Raw genomic sequence first — 18,426 nt, 5'->3', positions numbered from 1 at the left:
ATCGGTAGACTCGGTGAGTCATGGATTGACTCGGCGAGTCGAGTCGCGAATGGAAGGACTCTGAACATATGAACTCGGCGAGTCAATAGGGGGACTCGGCGAGTAGGGTTGGCCTGGAAGGTTGACATTGACCAGGACTTTGACTTTGACCAGAGTTGACTTGGTTGTCTTTCGGGGGTCGGTTAGACTCAGTGTTGCATTGATATTGGTAGCTCGGGGAGCGAGTGGAGCAGGAGTTCAGAGAGTTGTCGGGCAGCAGCTAGTGGGTTCATCAGCCAGTTCAGCCAGTGCAGGTGAGTTTCCCTCTGTATGAATGGGTCTACGACCACAATGCCGGCCCATATAGTTATGAGTAGAAGACCCGGGGGTTAGCCCTAGGCACAGTATGCTAGTATGATATTCAGGATGAGGTCCAATGATAGAGGGCGGGTGCCCAAGGAATGGTTTATGTGATAGTTTATACTTGTTGTCTGTATGATACTTGTATGTGCCTGGTAGGGAAGTGAGTCTAGGCGAGGTCATGTATCTCACCAATAGCAGAGTGTGGATGGTGTTCCACATCTCAGTAGCAGCAGATCAGGGGCGAGGCCCAAGTTAGGGAAGGAGTGAGGGTCGGCTGGGCCCATACCTCATTATCAGCAGGAGTATGGACGGGGTTCCATGACTCATCAGTAGCAGGACAAGGGCGAGGCCCAGAGATAGGCGAGGCCTTAGGACAAGATCCGTTAGTATGTGTTTAGCTTATGTGATGTGATGTGATATGTTTATGTGCTATTATATGTTAGTGGGAGAGGCCCTGTGACAGGCGAGGCCTAAGTGAAACAGATATGTATCCGAGCGGGGCTCGAAGCCAGGCGGGGCCTGGAGCGGTGGGGCCGTTGTAGCGGGCGAGGCCCGAGGTAGGGGGCGAGGCCTAGGATAGCGGGCGTGGCCCAGTATGTGCAGTATGTGGTTATGCATGGTATGTGGTAGGGTGGGGAACTCACTAAGCTTCGTGCTTACGGTTTTCAGTTTTGGTTTCAGGTACTTCCAGTAGCGGAGGGAAGAGCTCGGGGTGATCGCATGGCACACACCATAGATTAGACGGCCTGGGAATGTTTACTCTAATAACGAACATGTATTTTGGAAACTAATACTCTGCTTATGTTTTGAAATGATGAATTTGCTTAAAGTAATGTTTTATTAAAAGAAATTTTTAGTCTTAAATTTTGGGACGTTACACTACGCCCTTCCGGGTCAACCTGGTGAGAGGAACCGCAGTTTGGGAGATATCCTTGATAAACCTTCGATAATAGCCGACCAACCCCAGAAAACTCCTGATCTCTAAGGGGGATCTCGGCACCTCCCAACTCATCACCGCCTCAATCTTGGCCGGATCGACCAATATCCCGCTCTGGTTAACGAGATGTCCTAGAAACAGAACCTCTCGTAACCAAAAATCGCACTTGGAGAATTTGGCGTAAAGCCTCTCCGATCTCAGAACCCCGAGGATCTCCCTCAAATGTTCCTCATGCTGCTCTCTAGACCTCGAATACACCAATATATCATCAATGAACACGATTATAGAATGATTTTATTGGTTTTTATTTATGGAAAAGATATTTTTTCTTCCTTCAAAATTGAAAATTTTGTTGTGAAAATTGTGAAGTTTTAAGATATAGACACTTATAGGATGTAACACAATGATTTGAGATACAATAACATATGTTTCTGTAGTTTTTCATAAAAAATAATAATTAAAGCGATTTCATTAAAAAAAAAAAAAGCCATGTTTATAATTGGCAAATGATGAGGACGATAAAATAACAATATTATTTTGTAGGTTTCAAATTAAAAATTACTTATATTGATAATTTAATACAAATTATATGTTGTTATGTTTATTACAAATATGATGTTTAGAGTATGTTTGGCTATATATTTTTTCTATAAAAATTATCCTTTATGTGGTTCTGAACCGAAGTCTGTGGAGCATCTTCTTTTTTATTGTAGGTTCACTATAGTGACACCCTATTAGAGTAGACGGCATGGGTATTGTGGCGTGCTCGTTGTGCTGAGGTAGCACCCTCAACGGCGTTGTGACAGGGGAGAACACCGCCCCCCTTCGTGTTGCATCTTGTTGTGGTGCTTCTTGTTGTCTCCATGATAAGAAGAAACGAGTTTTTCTATTGGCTGTCAAATTATTTTTCTCTATCTCTCTCCTCTTAACATGATGTTATAACACCATGAACACCACCCCCTCTTCTTGTTGCTTCTTGTTATAACACCACCACAACGGACACATACCTAATGGTCTTACATTATGAAATGGTGTGGGTTTCTCTTCCATCAATTCTTCGGATTAGCTAATTTTCTTGACTTTGTCGCCAAATTGAGTAATTGTCCTGAAAAAAAAAGAAAATTCTTATTAAGTTTTCTACAAACGTATTTGATCGGCGAGAAACAACAATGTTTTTAAAACATCCCTCCTTCCCCAACCTTGGTAGCGAATGATGTGATCTCCTTGTCTTTTATGTGGTATAAACACTAGGATGGATTAGTTGATGTTAATTGGGCGCAATGGTGCAGGAGTCCGTTTTGAATTTCCTATGTATTATGTACTTTGTTGTTTTGTCCAATTCTTAATTTCTTGCTAAGCTTTATTTATTTGTTATAACATTTTGCCGCTTCCAAAAAAAAGTGTGTTTGACAAACTATATAGAACTTAGTAGCGAGAAGATAGAGTTTTTATTTGGCCTAAAATGTCAACAAAAGTTTTCAGCTTTTAAATATGGAAAATTATATAAAACCAAAAGTTAAAATCCCTTAAAGCCTAAAAACTTCTAAAAACTAAAATAACCGAATAACTAAAAGCTTCCAAAAGTTACCTGAATTAGCTTTTTGTATTATGAGTTTTTGTTTCAAATAAAAACTAAAAACTCATATTGCCGGCCATTTTTTTTCTTTTGTTTTTTCTTAAAAAAAATCTAAAAGCTTTCAAAAATTACATAATAAGTCAGGTTTTTTCTAATTGAAATATGCAAGTATGTTGTTATATATAGAATTAGATTAATTTGTCCATTTGAATAATTATATCTTGTCCTTACTCTGGATGAAGATAGCATACCAAATTTGTATTAAGCTTCACTTTAAAGTTTTCACTTTATAATTTGAACCCATGTTTGTAATCAAACGTAGGACATGAAGTTCCAAACCACATAGACCACTATTTTGTTGCAATTATTTGCTATTTGTGTTAGCAAAAGCTTCAAATTGATAAATTATGCCAACAATTTACTTTATAATATACTTAAAAAAGACATTCGCAGATTTGCATGGCTGATGGATAATGGCGGTGCTCCTACGTGGCTCAGTTTCGAATTGTTATCTTGATGATTCTTTACTTTGTTAACTCTATAAATAGACCAAAGCGTCAGGAGTAAAAACCATAGCAAAAATCAGAAGAAAAGGTGATTTTTTTATTCGAAGCAGAAATCCTTCGAAGATTACATAGGCTCAGATCGAGGGTTATCAGCAATTAAAGGTAACATTCATGTAATTTCTTGAACTAAAAAGCTAGTTTCTGATCGAATGTAAGTTGTAGGTTGATTTTTTTTAATCGAATTGAAAGCCAAAAAATAAAACGAAAACGGTAGATTAAATGATCATGCATGTACTGGTAGTCGAAATTGGTCAAATACTCAAATTCAATGGCGGATTAAGCAAGAATCGAGCTCTGAGTGAGTTGATAATAGTGATGGATCGGGTCATGTGACCGGGTCAGGAAGAAGAGATCCGCGTCCCTCCCTGTTGTTAATGTTTTTGCCAAGTTTCGTATAATTACATTTTTGTCCCCTCAATCTTAAAAAGGTAAGTTTGAAAATTGAAATCTTCTATTTTGGCCACAGCTTTGGAATCACTATTTCGGCCATTATTTGCAAAATCGGGTTTCAGAATTAAAACATTTTCAAATCTTTATGTTATTTTCTTCCTTTTTTTTATTTATCTTTTAAATTAAATAATGTGTTTTGTCTAACAAACATAATTTAATTACAAAACCTTATCTTTATCCATCCAATTCCTTTTCCAACTAAAAATCACTATGGAAGCTATGCGTAATTTAAAAACTAATGTTTATGCATTCTATTTTAACTCAAATCAAGATCAAATAAACTAAGTATATTTCGTATACGTTTCTTGAATGATAAAGATTCATAATTAATTGACATTAAATGAAAGGATAATATTCAATACTTCTTTTTTACATGAGATCAATATTTAAAGATTTGTCAATGATATGATTATGACGTAGATTTAGGCCAAACTCCCCCTCTTTTTCTTAAATAAAAACTTTAGGTTAAACACCTACGAAATAAAATCAATTACCTTAAAAGAAATATTTATACATTTTATTTTACCAATTATATATTTTTAAATAAATAAAAGAGAAGGGTGTGATCTTTTTTCCAGATAATCACAGAAAAATAGAAAGGTCTCCCAATATCTAGGTTTCCTTGTTTTTCAACAAATTACGCTCAATCGCATTTTTTCTTCTCGCAATTTTGGTAGTTAGTAGTGGAATCAATGGGAGTAGACCCAAATGATTCACTGAATCGGGACATATCTGAATCCTGACAAAATCACGAGTTTAATTTTCGCAGAAAAGGATTCAATCCGTTTCTCACCTGTGATCACATTTATTGTATTAATAGTCTTCTAATTCAAATCAATCCATGAGTTATCAGTTACTCCAAACCACCGATTCAACAACGATGGTTTCCGAATCAGATGCAACTCTTCCGTTGTCGTCGTCGCTGGATTTCGTCACCAATGGAAGTCTTGATTTCAAAGGCAGAGTCGCAAATAAACGGAAAACCGGTGGATGGAAAGCTACTCCGTTCATCATCGGTACCTTTTTTAAACTTTTACATACACTTAGAACTGCAATTGAACATTAGAAGCTCATATACTATCTCATCAATTTATCATCGTGTTAATATATCGGCTTAAGTATCGTTGACCATTTTTTTGTAGCGAATGAGGCGGCGGAGAGGCTGTCAGCGTTTACAGTGTCGGCGAGTCTGGTGTTGTATTTAACGAAGGAGATGAAGGAATCGCTTCCAGATGCAGCCACACATGTGAGTGATTGGGTGGGAGCGACGTATCTTCTTATGCTTCTCGGCGCTTTCATCGCCGATGCTTATTTGGGCCGTTACCTCACCGTTATCTTCTCATCCGCCGTTTACCTCGTGGTATGTGCCCTTCCTGTTTTCATTTTTCGCAATTACCCCCCAAAATAACTGCCAACATTTTGTTATATCAATGGAAAAGTTTGATCATAAAAACAAAACATCCTAAAAGTACAAAAAAGTTGATGAAAAAGTGAATTATTTTCTAACAAAGCCATAGCCTGTTTTACCAGGGAATGATACTCCTGACGATTTCGGCATCCGTGGACAGCCTCCGCCCGAAACCCTGCACGGAAACATCAAACTGCCCGACAGCCACCCCGGGGCAATCCGCGTTCCTCTACTCTGCCCTAGCCCTAGTAGCCCTAGGCACGGGTGGTGTCAAACCAAATGTCCCATCATTCGGTGCTGACCAACACGACGAAAATGATGAGAAAGAACTCTCATACAAATACACTTTTTTCAACTTCTTTTTTCTTTCAATCAAAGTGGGAGCTTTATTAGGACTCACAGTTATGGTGTATATAGAACAGGAGAAAGGGTATGCTTGGGGTTTTGGGCTTCCAACTGCTATCATGTTTGCATCCGTGGTGATTTTAGCAGCCGGGTTTCCGATGTATCGGTATAAAAAACCAATGGGAAGTGTCTTCACGAGATTTATTCAAGTTCTTGTGGTTTCGGTAAAAAATCATTTTAGAGGGGTTCAAGTGGGCCCCGAAACTAAACTTTTTGAAGTTGCTACCGAAGAATCGGATATCGTGGGTGCAAGAAAACTCTCTCATACTCCTCAGTACAGGTACCACGCATACTTTTATTACTTTTGCTTATACTAAACCCTTTTGCAGAAACCCTGAGCTAACAATGTGTCAGGGTTTTGAGAATAACCACCCATTTTTTTGTGAAATGACATAATCAAATTCTTTGGTTTTCAGATTTTTGGACAAAGCGGCGGTAATGGAAGACCCCGAATTACTAGACGTATCGGACCGATGGAAACTATGCAGTGTAACACAAATCGAAGAACTAAAAACATTTTTACGAGTGTTCCCGGTTTGGGCCTCAACAATAGCCCTCTCCCTCTCTTTAGCCCAACAATCAACCTTCTTCCTAGCCCAATCCAAAATCCTAAACCGCCAGCTCACCCCAAACTTCACCATCCCACCGGGGTCCATGCAAGTGTTTGCAGTCGTAAACGCGTTCATCACGGTTCCAATTTACGAAAAATTCATCGTCCCATTCATCCAAAAACGAACCAACCACCACCGTGGCTTCACCGCCCTCCAAAGAATGGGAATCGGTCTCTTCATCTCCATTTTTGCATTGTCTGCGGCCGCAGTGGTCGAACACATGCGTAGGACCCACGCGAACCCTGCGGGACTAACAGTGTTTTGGTTAGTCCCGCAGTTTTTTATATTGGGTGGGGCGGAGTCTTTTACTTACGTGGGGCAGTTGGAGTTTTTTTATGATGAGGCTACGGATGGGATGAAGAGTGTTTGTGGGGCGTTGTTTTTGAGTGAGATTGGGATTGGGAGTTGGGTGAATAGCGCGCTTGTGAAGATTGTGGAGGGGGTGACGGGGACTGGGGTAGGTGGGTGGTTGAGAGATGATTTGGATGAGAGTAAGCTTGATTATTATTATGCCATGTTGGCGGGGATTAGTGCGGTTAATTTGTTTATTTACGTGTGGGTAGCTCGAAGGTATAAGGGTCGACACCAAGGTTAGAATTAGATGTTGCTTATAAGTTATAGATAGGGAAAATTTAAGCTGTAATTAATGTTTGAAAACGTTTGCTGATTATAGTTTTCTCTTTTCATTTTTTTTTCCATTATAGCGCATCCTATTTATGGTTTGTTTTTTATATCATCCTACTTTCATTTCAAGTGACAGAATGTCAGGTTACATGTTTTTTCAAGTAGTAGTAACATACTTATAATAGTTTGTTTATTATAGTGAAAACTACTAAACCCACGATCCTTTAAATATCGAACCCAGGGGTTTGCTATGTATGAGCATTTTGTAACTTTGTAATATTGGATATAATCATTTCTAAGCGTCCAAGACCAAAATGGTAATTACGGAATTGGTTTATTCTATTAGTGGCAGAGTGGTAACATTTAGACAATAAACTTACACCATATCCGGTCGAGATATGCACGTGCCTAAAAGATCACCTAGATAGAGTAAAACGAATACGTACAAACCTTGTGATACTCAAAGTGTCCCCATGAGAAGATGGAATACATCAGATATAATATTTGAGCTAGAGATAGCTCAAGGTTTCTCAAGTTCACCTGCTGCTACCAATTATCTCAATCAAAAAACAGCATTTTACTAGGTTTTTTATTGAAAACAACAGTGTACTTTGTTTTTTAAATGAAAGCAACTTACTGTGACTTTCAATCAAAAAACAGCATTGTACTTAAAAAAAAAACAACAACAACAAAGTACTTTGGTGCGGTCCATCATGGTCCTAGAACCAATTTACCAGACACCAAAACCAAACCGGTTCCGAATGCATTCGTTTAGTTTGGTTTTCAGTCCAAGGGCTGAGCTCCAAAAAATCGGAACTACCGTGGCCTTCTAGAACGGGCCCCTAAGCCCTAACCCAAACATATGCCAATGAGCAGCCCGGTATGTTTACTTGAGGCAAAAACCCAAACATATGCATACGTTTAGTATGGGCCCAACATATGTACATCTTTATTTTTAGGTGAAATACAAGTTACAATTTATGTGTCAATATCTTAAGATATATATGTATCCAAGGTTGTCTCTTTAAAAATCACACACACAGACAGAAAGACTCCAACATATATAAAGACATAAGGTATTTTGTTGCACCGGTGTTTGGATACACCAACACTCCCCATTAAAGACAGAGGCTCGATAATGTTAAGCCATCGTGGTGCAAACGCCGACTTTTATAAAATGTTAGATACACATAAGAAGTCTTTGATTTAATCTCCAAAAGAGTCATTATAAAGAGAGGGAGACTCCAAAATATATAGAGACGTAAAATACTTTTTCACACCGATATACGAGCACTAACACTTCCAGACAGAAGATCGATGAGAATAGACCGAAATATGTTAAGGCATAAGGGTGGAGATGTTGTCTTTGAAACCATGTAAATTTTATGTGTCCAACATTGTATGTCCAAAAGATCTCTTATGGAAATAATGGAGACTCCAACATATATAAAGACATAAAAGATTGTGTTGCAACGATATAAGATACACTAAGCAATGCATTTAATTTATTCTCCAAAAGAATTATAATGGAAAGATGAGAGTCTTCAACATATATAAGCATAAAGGACACCAACTAGTATATCATATATACTAACACTTAGTTTACTCTTCTAAAGAGTCAGTTATGGAAAAATGTAAGCATCAACATATATAGAGACAAAAGATTGTTTTGCATCGATGTATGATATAATAACACTAAAAACTCCATATATACGTCTTACATCATATCAAAGTCTGCACCCCCTCAGCTTAACATATTCCGGTTTATTTTCACCAAACCTCCATCTGTGGAAGAGTGTTAGTGTATCCTATATTGGTACACCATAGTCTTATAAGTAGCAATATATTACAAAAAGGATATTACAATTGTGGACTTTGCATATATTTTACAAGTAGCATCACTATTCTAAGTAGGATGCATGCTATCAAACACTGTACAACCTGGCCGAGGCACTTGACTTCCCATTTGCATGCAAACAATACATACAATTGATGGTTCATTTTTTCCATAAATGAGAACTTAAGTTTCAAACTACAGAAAGATACCAACGCATTTCATAAAACCAAGTTGCACAAACAATTAAAGATGATATTTGCAATATACGTCTCTTTCAATTCTTGCACAATATAAGACTTGTTACAAGTTTGGTTTCAGTTAGAACAAAGAAAAAGTCTGTTTGGATCCCCCATTGGTTTATTTATGAGTTTATTCAGCATCTGCATCCTCAATGGATTTCTTATACTCTGGCTTCAGCTCATACGTTCCTTGATTCGTTCCACGTTTATTGTACACACACAAATCGTTCAATATCTCTTTCAAGAATTGCTGCATTCAAAATTAAACAAAAAACCCGTATTAATAAATAAATAAATAAATAATAAAAACAAAGTGAAAAAGTAATGTACATACAGCTGGCTGATCTGTCTCTATGACCAACTGTTTTAAAGCCCAATTAGGCTGTCTCTCAAAAAGCTTAAACATGATATCTTCAAGTTCTCCACGATCCCTCCTTGTTCTCTTAACTTCAGGCCCCTTCACTGGAGCAGAAGCCTTCTTCTTTTCCTGATTGTCAGATGATTAAAGGTTAAATGCAAGAAATACACAAAATAAATGAAAGAACATTGGAGATATGTTACCTTAGAATTAGTAGAAATCAAGCCAATCATTCCAGGCATAGGCCTCATATGCATACCTCGGTCATTATCAATCACCTATTCAGCAAACAAAAGAGACATCATGTTCCATCTGAATTTCAAAGATTGATTAAAATAAAATAAAAGGATTTATAATTCTATACAAACCTGTATCTGTCTATTCTTAACCATTGACTTATTTGTTCTTTCACGACACATCTTTCTGTATTCCTCCATGTTCTTGTTGTGGGGTTTCATGTCAAACTTATGCTCAACTTTCCCTTCCATAGCAACCTTTCCTGAAACACACTCACAGATGCATGACTTCTATAATTAAGAATCCAGATCAAATTGGAAGAATTGAGAATCTAATTCTAATAGGGAAAAAGAATTAAGAACCTTTTCTTACCTTGGTTTGCTTCAGAAAAAATGCACATAGGAACAAAATCCTTGAACATATTTAAAGAATAGCTCTTTGGCACATTTGCAATCTCACCACCAGCCATCTCCATTGAGAACTGATTGTGGAAACGAAACATATAAAAGATTAAGTCATCAGCTTTCAATAAACCACAAAGGTCAAAAAATTGTTCATAAAAACAGCTAACACTTTCTACAAATAATGCCCTCAATCTTTCTAACCCTTTTTGCTACCAGTTACCATGACCATACAATTAAGCATCTACTTGATTTCTTGAGAAACCAACTGAGACTGAAATGTACCTTAGTGCCATTGAATGAGGGATGCATAATAAACGTCTTATAAGTAATAAAGTAATCTTCTTGCAATGGGAAAATCAATTTGGTCAATTTGATTCTTGAGGCCAAATGCACCAAAGCTTTCAAAGCACAGTTACCAAAAATGAAAGCAATACACAGAACTAGGGTTTCAATAGTACAACCGTAAATTATGCACATACCAGTACAAAGTAGCACAAATTGAACAAGCCAAACTCCATTACTTTACAAAAATAAACATCTAATTCCGAACGGATTACAACGAGAAATCAATAATCAATCATCGAAGACCGATCAAAACAAAACGGCAACCAAATGTTGATAAACTTACTACATACCTGAAGCGAAGATGGATCTTCGGGATGGAGAGGATCGAGAGAAACGACGACCTTAGAGAGGTTTTGTTGAGAATCGGGCGGAATAGCTTGCCATGATTTAGCGACAACGAGCGGGCACTTCATCAGCCACACCGATCGGTCTGCTCGTGCAGTTTCCAGGTTGGTGTTCTGATCGTCATCCATTGATTGAGATAGTATTTTCTTTCGCTCTTGTTCGTGACTCAAGCTTTCTCTCTCTAGAGTCTTGAAGTCTGCCTGTATTTGATATCTCCCTCAACTCTGAGTCTTGAAGGATATCTACAGAGTACAAGCCCCGGTAATGTCGGCACGGACTTTGGGAAGCCTTCTGTCCCTCAAGAAAGTGTTACGACTTACGACTATAAAATATATAAATCATAATAAATCTTTTTTATAAATACAAGTGAATATTGATCCACTATTATAAATATGATAACACTAAAATAGGTTTAAAATATTTGTAGATTGGGTGGTTGAATATATGTATATATTTTTTAAAATACTTATTTATTTATTTTTTAAGAAATAATATATTTGTATTAAATTAATTATCATCGTACAACGAATGAGATGACAAACGAGCAACAAACTGTACCGCAAACATAATTAAATAAGTAAAATACTTTCAAATCTATATGGGATTTTTTGGCTGTATTTTGAAGAATAGTGTGTTCACAAAATATGCAAAGTAAAAAATTTGTTAATCCATTTGTTGCTTCTTTCTTGATCGACATATAGTTCGTGACTTTAAATCTTCAATGCACAGAGCTATGTCAATTTTGATTAACAAAAACTGTCACAAGTTTTATGGACAAACTATGTTATTTTCTAAATATATTTAGAAATACTCTAAGTTTTAAGTCCTAAAATTAATTGTATCAAGATATAGTATCAATACATATCCTGCCAAATTTATAATGTACCACTTTTTACGTCATATAAAGAATGTAGTCATATAAAGAAAATTGAAGAGTTGGAGCGTTGCCTAAACTTAAATTATTATTCATAGGCCATAGCACTTTTGTTTGTTTGTACAATGTGGTTATGTTTCCAGAATGTTCCGAAGAGGCTCCATGAATGTCCATATATTTACGGAACACCCTCAAGCATGGTTGCTAAGATCCGATCTTAACCTTAAGATCCTACAAGGCTACAAGCGGAAAACGATCTTGATCGTATTAGAATCTATCTATCTATCTATCTATCTAGAGAGAGAGAGAGAGATCTTAAGATCCCAACTAGGATCTTAAGATCTTAACCCGATGTGATCCTACATCTTTAGTCTTCATTATATTTGAGAGTTAAAATTTCATACATACAACTTAAAATCGAGCATTGTGTGTCACAAGATGAAAAGTCTCATTGAGCATCACCATTTCATCCATTTATCTTGAATTAGGCTGAGTATCATGACACTAGTGATACTTTTTATGATATTATGGCTTTAGTTATATATGATTACAATTATCTTGTTTTTCTGTTTTTGATATTTTCTTCTTAATTTTTGCAGTAGAACAAAAATTATGGTTAATGCTTAAAAAATTAAAGTTAATTCTAATATCGATGTCTTAATCAATAGCAAATTATAATGAGTATTGCACAAATAAAAATGAAGACTAGTTTATTTTGGTATGATATTATGAATCGTTCTGATCTTACTTTCACGATCTTGCAAAATGCAAAACGGTCTTAGGTAAAAGTCCGATCTTAATAACCTTGCCCTCAAGTAGGTGAAGAATCTTTCTAGTGTTGGCATCTTTTTAGAGGGTTAACATATATAGTTTTGAAGATGAAGGACAAAATTCATGAATTTCAATATGTAAATATTTGATCATATGTCCTCATTTACTCATTCTCCCACGAGTTGATTATAGAGAGAAACTAGTTTAGTTAGAGAAAATCTCAACTTCATGAGTCCTTTGAACATTGAAGGAAAGTTGTTTGGATTATCGATATGATTCAATTTTATTTTATTTATAATCATAAAATGCTTGTCTATATGTGTGTTAAGAACTGATGAGGCATACTTGTGAGGTTTGCGTAGCATTTTGATATTTGATGTAAAAATGTATTGGGTTCACCCCAATATTTTATGTGTATAAAACTATTTAAAGATTTATTATTGTATAAGAACTAATATCACAATATGTTGATTAAATATTCCAATATAGTTGGTTTATGATGGAGTTTGTAACATCATTATCAAACAGAAGAATTGAATAAGAAATCAAAAACTGTTTCAGTAATCAATTTAAATAGGACTGATTAGCCCTGCGGACAATTGAATAAGAAATTGTTGGTTGGATTTGGATATATCCCAAGTGTTGGGCTGTTCCTTGTCGGTTTATTGTTTTAGTTGGAAAAAGAAAGTGACAATGCAAAGAATATAAAAGGAAAAGAAGATAACAAACATCCGGCTTATTTGAACACGAATACATGATATCTACTAATAAATGATAAATAAGTAATATTCAAACATTTTTATTGTCCTAATAAACTTGTAAAGTAATTCAAGAAGAAATTAAGGGTGAAAATCACCCCTAATTTATAAGTTCCATAGTGCAACAACTTGGATAAGATTGTGGAATGTTGGAGTGAACATTCATTCTGTGGTTCTAAATAGAAAACAAGGTATAAAACCTTTTAACTTAAAAAAAGCTTGCAATTGCAAATACATACAAAAGAATCTAAAGAATAACTATAGCTAATAGGAAGCAAACCAGCTCTTAGTAAGTTTGTTTTGGGGTAGGTGGCTTGAAAAAGTGTGTATCAAATCAATCATCTTCTTCACCAACGGAAGCAAATGAAAAGGGATCGAATTTGTAGCCGTCTCCCTCATAAAACTTGTTCTGGAATTCAACCCAGTGAAGCCTCAAAGCATGCAAGAAAGCACTTAAAGTTTCCATCACAAGCAGCACACCCACAGTTGCAAAAACAAATATGATTATGCCAATTATAAGTATTACCACGCTGTTATATCTGCACTCACAAATCATTCTTTCTTTTATTACACATCACATCACAGATATAACAACAGTGTATTTATTGTATGTAATAAATAACTTACCCCCAGGCAAGAAGGAGGACCTTTTCGTAAAATACACTGGAAAGTTCCGAGTGTGCTAAACTGGTAACAACACAAAACAAAAATGTAATTTAGTCTACAGACTACAAAAGAGTTTATGGGAAAAGAGAAAGAATTTTGGTAGGTGACCTTAGAGCCCAGAGACGAAGATAAGAGGCTGTGTTAGACACTGAACCAAGAACAAATTCAATAGTATGAATTAATTGATGCACCAATACTTCACTGAACTCAAATTCCTCATGCCCACCATGAGATTCATACATCTCTGATTCTATATTTTCATCAAGGCTGTGAAGTGGTGCATAGGTTTGACCTTGGTGCCTCTGGTAAACAAGGTCAACATTAAATTTTAGTTGTCATAAATCCTAATGCAAACAAAAAAAAAAGAAAAAGAAAATTGGAGAAATAATTGGGCATACTTACTTCCTCATATTGTTTCTTCAATAGAAGTGGCTTTGGGATCAACATCCATGGTACAGCAACAAGTGCTGACAAAAGTAGTAGTATCTAGCAGGATAATTCAGTTATTTATGAATTATGATTTCATTTATAAAAATAATGAAGCTAATAAATAAGAGATAATAAAACCTGAAGATATTTTTGGCCCCAAAAAAGCTGATTTTCTCCTAAATCATCCATGGGACTAAGGAACATGTATATCAGTATATGGTATAAATCAGCTTGTGAACCAGTGCACCATTTCACAATGATGAGCAAAGAAAGGTAGCCGAATAAACTGTTTAAAAATATCATCTGGGGAATAAATTGGTACCTGAAATCATATCCATGTTTAGAACCTCAATATATAAGAGGAGGGCATTTACGTCTTTTACACTGGAATAGCCAATACATTCAGGGCTATTTCCGGTGATGAAGATGCGGAGGGCATTTATGTCTTTTGCACAGACAAGATCGAAGCAACTCCTTGTCCCACCTTTTTTGGGTGGGACAAAAAATTGTAATTTTGTGTAACATCTGACAGGTGTCAATATGCTTCAATCACAAACATCTTACCAGATATTAATGTCATTTTTGAAAAACTTTGCATTGTAGTAGCTCAAAATAATTCCAAGATTCATCTGAGCAACTCCCAGTAGAATCGACATTTTCATTTTCAGAGAGTTAAGAAACGGTAATTCACTTCGCGTTCCATGCCAAATAGGATCCACACCAAACGGGTAAGTTTCCCGCACCTTAATCATTCCAATAGTAGTAGCATCCCTACAATGAACTCAAATGTTTAAAAAATAAAGTGGTAAATAAAAAAATTAATAATATATTAAATTAAAAAAAATGATTTCATACTTGCAGGAAGGATCACGACAATCATAAGCAGAGCGCCCAAAAAGTTCAAATGGCACAGAGAAAAACTCGTTATAAATAAATCCCGTGTAAATCGAGAAAATTGACATCATTATGATGACATAACGACCACCAAATGCCATTTCCATTATGTCTCCTAGTTTCTGTTAGTTACCCATAGAGAAAAAAAAAAGTTTATTAATGTAATAGAATAAAAGAAAATGCTGAAGGTGTGTATTTTGTTTAAAAAAGAAATTAAATTACCTGGCTAGAATATTTCTTTTCCCTTATAATAAGAAATAGTGTCACAAGAAATAAGCATATTCCATGTCCCCAGTCTCCAAACATAACAGCAAATAGGAAAGGGAATGTAACAATTGTGTATAGACCAGGATTTGCTTCTCGATATTTTGCGACCCTAAAAAGTGTAAAAGATTTAAATAAGAGTTAAATGCAAGAATAAAAACTGAAAATAATATAATATATCACAGATACTTACCCATAAGCATCTACTATCTCTTGAAAGGCAGAAGTAAATTTATTTGTGCGGAAATATGTGGGTGGTGATTCCTTAGCATGCAGAATCTCAAATATAGCTCCAACCTGTGAGTTACTATCAATTGTTGCCTTTTGTAAAGCATTTTGGATCTGAAAAAATGAGCATTCCAAAATCATTTAATATTCTTTAAAAGTTATAAATACATTGAGTTGAAAAAGATTCTTGATGGAGATAAGGCAATATACCTGACTTGTAGCAAAAACAGGACACCAGCCTTCTGCCACAAGGCACTTTTTTGTCACATCAAAACTGAGAGTATTCAAAGTGTGGTAAATGGATTTTTCTTTCTTGACCTTCATCAGTTAAAAACACAAGTTAAGAAGAGATAACTTCTAGAAGATTCTAGAAGGCCAAGGATGAAGACGAATAGACTAGTGAAACACTGAAACTTACCAAATTGTTCCACTGATCAAATTGATTAGCAATAGACTGTACCACACTACTCCAGTGTAAAATTCCAACATCAATGGTGGTTTTTAGCTCTGAAAGTTTTCCAGATACCTAAAAGGTTCAAACTTACATTTTTCAGATTACAAGCTATTATATATACTTTCATATAATCATAAGAAGCTTCTTAGTTATGCACATGCCTCTGTAATCATTTGTTGTCGTTTTCCTATATCATCTGTAAAGGGATAACGATTTGCTCCAAATGCATCACATATCTTCAAAACCTTGTTTTTTGCCCTTTCTCCAGAATAAAAGACCACAAAAACATTCTTCTCCACCTATAAATTAAAGTATTAGTACTGGTTTTAACTTTCAGAAGCAATCCATTCAGATGATTCAAGTTTACAAAAATGTTATATAAATTTTATTGATAACCTTCTCCCCTTGCACAGGATCACAAACAGGTTCTTGAACAACATCTTGCTTCAAGAAAACGTTACCCCTGGTTGCACGAAATAGGATCCTTTCAAAGGCCATTGATTTATCTCTTGGGACAAGACCACTTACAAATCCTAGCTTAACTTGCTTTGAAATATCAGTAGTCATTTCCTACAAATATGAAAAATAGGGGGATGGGATGTTATGAAACAATGAAATAGAATTTAGATATAATGCAGCAGAAACCAACATGAAGCATGAAATAAAAATGAATACTTGTTCTAATAAGAGAGGACTGTCCATTGATCCTTCAACAAGGCGATCTCCAAATTCTCTCTGTTGAGATGTAGCACTGCTTTGAGCACGATGGAAAAACTCACTAGCCTGAAATAAAGAAAGCAACATTCTTTAGTCTTAAAGCATTGATAATAAGAATAATAATGGATAGATGATAATATCAGTTTGTATGATCACCTTCTGCAAGACAAGCTTATATTCCAGAAGTTCATTATAGGCACGCTGCAATTTTTCAGTGTTGGCATTCATTTCTGTCAGTTCAGCTTCAAGTTCTCCAAGTTTCACCTACAAAAATCACCCCAATATATGTTAAATGGAGCTATAACCTGATAAGTATTAATGGATGTTAGTGATTTCACTTACCTCTAATTCGTCTAGACTAAACTCTGAGCCATATGAAGGCCATGATGAGGCAAAAAGACCAGCCTTCATCATCTGATCCTTGAAAAAACGTAGCTTGCGAGCCATCTCCCCAGACCTTTTAATCTATATCAAGAAAGTTTATAGAATGAAACAAACAAAAGTCATCTCAATCAGGAGCCAAAAAGAGAAAATCACATCATACAGGTATAGTGAAAATGACTGGTCATTGATAATTGAGGTGACAGACAATGAACATACCTGAGTGGCGAATGTCCTCTGGAAAGGGCTTTTTCCTGTGTTGAGCTATCCACATAACAAGAATAAAGAAAAGGAAATTATCAAACGGAAGATCCAGACACGAATCTTAACTAGAGAAGATTTTCAGAAAACTGAAATGTACATAATTTTGGTTGGTTTTGATGCATAAACACTGTTAGCAATACAATCTCGAATATACATTAAATGAGACATATATAGCATAATGGATCATGCATCAACGTATTCGTAAAAGTAATTATTAAGTAAAACGAGCAGTCTACAACGATGTAAACACCACATCAGAAAGGAGAGGAGGAGATCATATCGCTTCAGTCGATAGAAAACACAGACTGGTTAATTATATAAACCTAAACGAGTTCCTAAGCTCCAAACGATTTCCGAAAACTGAAATAATCATAATGCCGATTAATTTGATAGATAAACAGGTAAAATCGACAAATTGTTATCGTCGTAATTATAATCATGTATAACGATGAGAGGTGTAGTGGCATACATCTTTAAACTGGAAAAGCCCCAGGTCACCGAGGTACGAAATGGTTCGATGAGCAGATTCCATGGGGATTATGATCCGAGCTAACTGCATTGGTTCTGATCGCATCAGATCCATCGTCGGCAGACTTCCACCTTCCCCCATTCCGATCGATTGGTCGTCTCAAGCTAAACGAATCCTAAGAACGTTTGATTACCATCAGCTTTTACCCTCCGGCGGTGATGATTTGATTGAGCAATTCCACCGACACGGTGGATTCGGTGATCTTTCTTAATTCCTCATCAATGGCTGCTTTTACGCAACTTAACGAACCTTCTTCCTTATGTTGGTAAGACGTGCTAAACGATAGCGTTTTGATCCCGTGTTGAAGCTGCCACTTTTCTTTATATTCCTTTGACGTTGACTGCTTGTTTTTGTTTTCACATTTGGTACGCAAAGGGGCCTATGTGTGAGTATGGTTTGATGAGAAACGTTAATAAATAAAATAGCAAAATGCTCCTTTGGGTTTGTCATTTTCTTTGACTAACGTCCAAACTTTGAAAAACTTGCGGATACGGTCCTTTCAAAGTTGTTTTT

At 36.0% G+C, this 18,426-nt stretch overlaps 3 protein-coding genes across 4 annotated transcripts; 1 reads left to right on the top strand and 2 right to left on the bottom strand.

The window, feature by feature from the left end:
* Window positions 1–3,436: 3,436 nt before the first annotated feature.
* On the top strand, window positions 3,437–6,993 carry LOC145067428 (protein NRT1/ PTR FAMILY 8.3-like). 2 transcript variants are annotated; one of them, XM_079014620.1, is made up of 5 exons: window positions 3,437–3,523; window positions 4,725–4,887; window positions 5,014–5,231; window positions 5,402–5,964; window positions 6,101–6,993. In XM_079014620.1, exons 2-5 carry the CDS (start codon window positions 4,752–4,754, stop codon window positions 6,888–6,890), a joined length of 1,707 nt encoding a protein of 568 aa, XP_078870746.1. In that variant the 5' UTR covers window positions 3,437–3,523; window positions 4,725–4,751; the 3' UTR covers window positions 6,891–6,993. The 2 variants fall into 2 exon arrangements, with proteins under 2 accessions (XP_078870746.1, XP_078870714.1); XM_079014588.1 differs by lacking the exon at window positions 3,437–3,523 and having other exon boundaries at window positions 4,442–4,887.
* Window positions 6,994–8,952: 1,959 nt separating this feature from the next.
* On the bottom strand, window positions 8,953–10,984 carry LOC145067353 (transcription initiation factor IIF subunit beta-like). Its single transcript, XM_079014533.1, has 6 exons — window positions 10,630–10,984; window positions 9,963–10,071; window positions 9,722–9,852; window positions 9,557–9,631; window positions 9,330–9,482; window positions 8,953–9,245 (listed from the first exon to the last, which is right to left on the bottom strand). The coding sequence occupies exons 1-6, from the start codon at window positions 10,810–10,812 to the stop codon at window positions 9,126–9,128; spliced, it is 771 nt and encodes a 256-aa protein (XP_078870659.1). The 5' UTR covers window positions 10,813–10,984; the 3' UTR covers window positions 8,953–9,125.
* A 2,124-nt stretch (window positions 10,985–13,108) lies between these two features.
* On the bottom strand, window positions 13,109–18,200 carry LOC145067284 (V-type proton ATPase subunit a3-like). Its single transcript, XM_079014477.1, has 18 exons — window positions 17,854–18,200; window positions 17,340–17,384; window positions 17,082–17,204; window positions 16,896–17,003; window positions 16,698–16,805; window positions 16,419–16,592; window positions 16,184–16,321; window positions 15,987–16,094; window positions 15,779–15,886; window positions 15,534–15,682; window positions 15,299–15,452; window positions 15,038–15,198; window positions 14,747–14,953; window positions 14,321–14,504; window positions 14,156–14,239; window positions 13,862–14,055; window positions 13,715–13,774; window positions 13,109–13,626 (listed from the first exon to the last, which is right to left on the bottom strand). The coding sequence occupies exons 1-18, from the start codon at window positions 17,992–17,994 to the stop codon at window positions 13,422–13,424; spliced, it is 2,451 nt and encodes an 816-aa protein (XP_078870603.1). The 5' UTR covers window positions 17,995–18,200; the 3' UTR covers window positions 13,109–13,421.
* Window positions 18,201–18,426: the final 226 nt, after the last annotated feature.

This window comes from Lactuca serriola, chromosome 1 (assembly GCF_051521515.1).
Source record: "Lactuca serriola cultivar US96UC23 chromosome 1, Lser_US96UC23_V15, whole genome shotgun sequence".
In the NCBI taxonomy this organism is placed as follows: Eukaryota; Viridiplantae; Streptophyta; class Magnoliopsida; order Asterales; family Asteraceae; genus Lactuca; species Lactuca serriola.
The sequence above is the reverse complement of the archived record's forward strand: the minus strand, read 5'-3'. Positions and strand labels throughout refer to the sequence as shown.

Coding starts and splice junctions, on each gene's coding strand:
- LOC145067428 (XM_079014588.1), top strand. CDS start 4,713: ATGAGTTATCAGTTACTCCAAACCACCGATTCAACAACGATGGTTTCC. Junction 5,232..5,401: donor CATCCGCCGTTTACCTCGTG/GTATGTGCCCTT, acceptor CTGTTTTACCAG/GGAATGATACTCCTGACGAT. Junction 5,965..6,100: donor TCTCATACTCCTCAGTACAG/GTACCACGCATA, acceptor TTTGGTTTTCAG/ATTTTTGGACAAAGCGGCGG.
- LOC145067353 (XM_079014533.1), bottom strand. CDS start 10,812: ATGGATGACGATCAGAACACCAACCTGGAAACTGCACGAGCAGACCGA. Junction 9,483..9,556: donor TGATTTCTACTAATTCTAAG/GTAACATATCTC, acceptor TCTGACAATCAG/GAAAAGAAGAAGGCTTCTGC. Junction 9,246..9,329: donor TAGAGACAGATCAGCCAGCT/GTATGTACATTA, acceptor TTTTGAATGCAG/CAATTCTTGAAAGAGATATT.
- LOC145067284 (XM_079014477.1), bottom strand. CDS start 17,994: ATGGGGGAAGGTGGAAGTCTGCCGACGATGGATCTGATGCGATCAGAA. Junction 17,205..17,339: donor AGAGGACATTCGCCACTCAG/GTATGTTCATTG, acceptor TTCTTGATATAG/ATTAAAAGGTCTGGGGAGAT. Junction 15,887..15,986: donor TTGATCAGTGGAACAATTTG/GTAAGTTTCAGT, acceptor TAACTGATGAAG/GTCAAGAAAGAAAAATCCAT.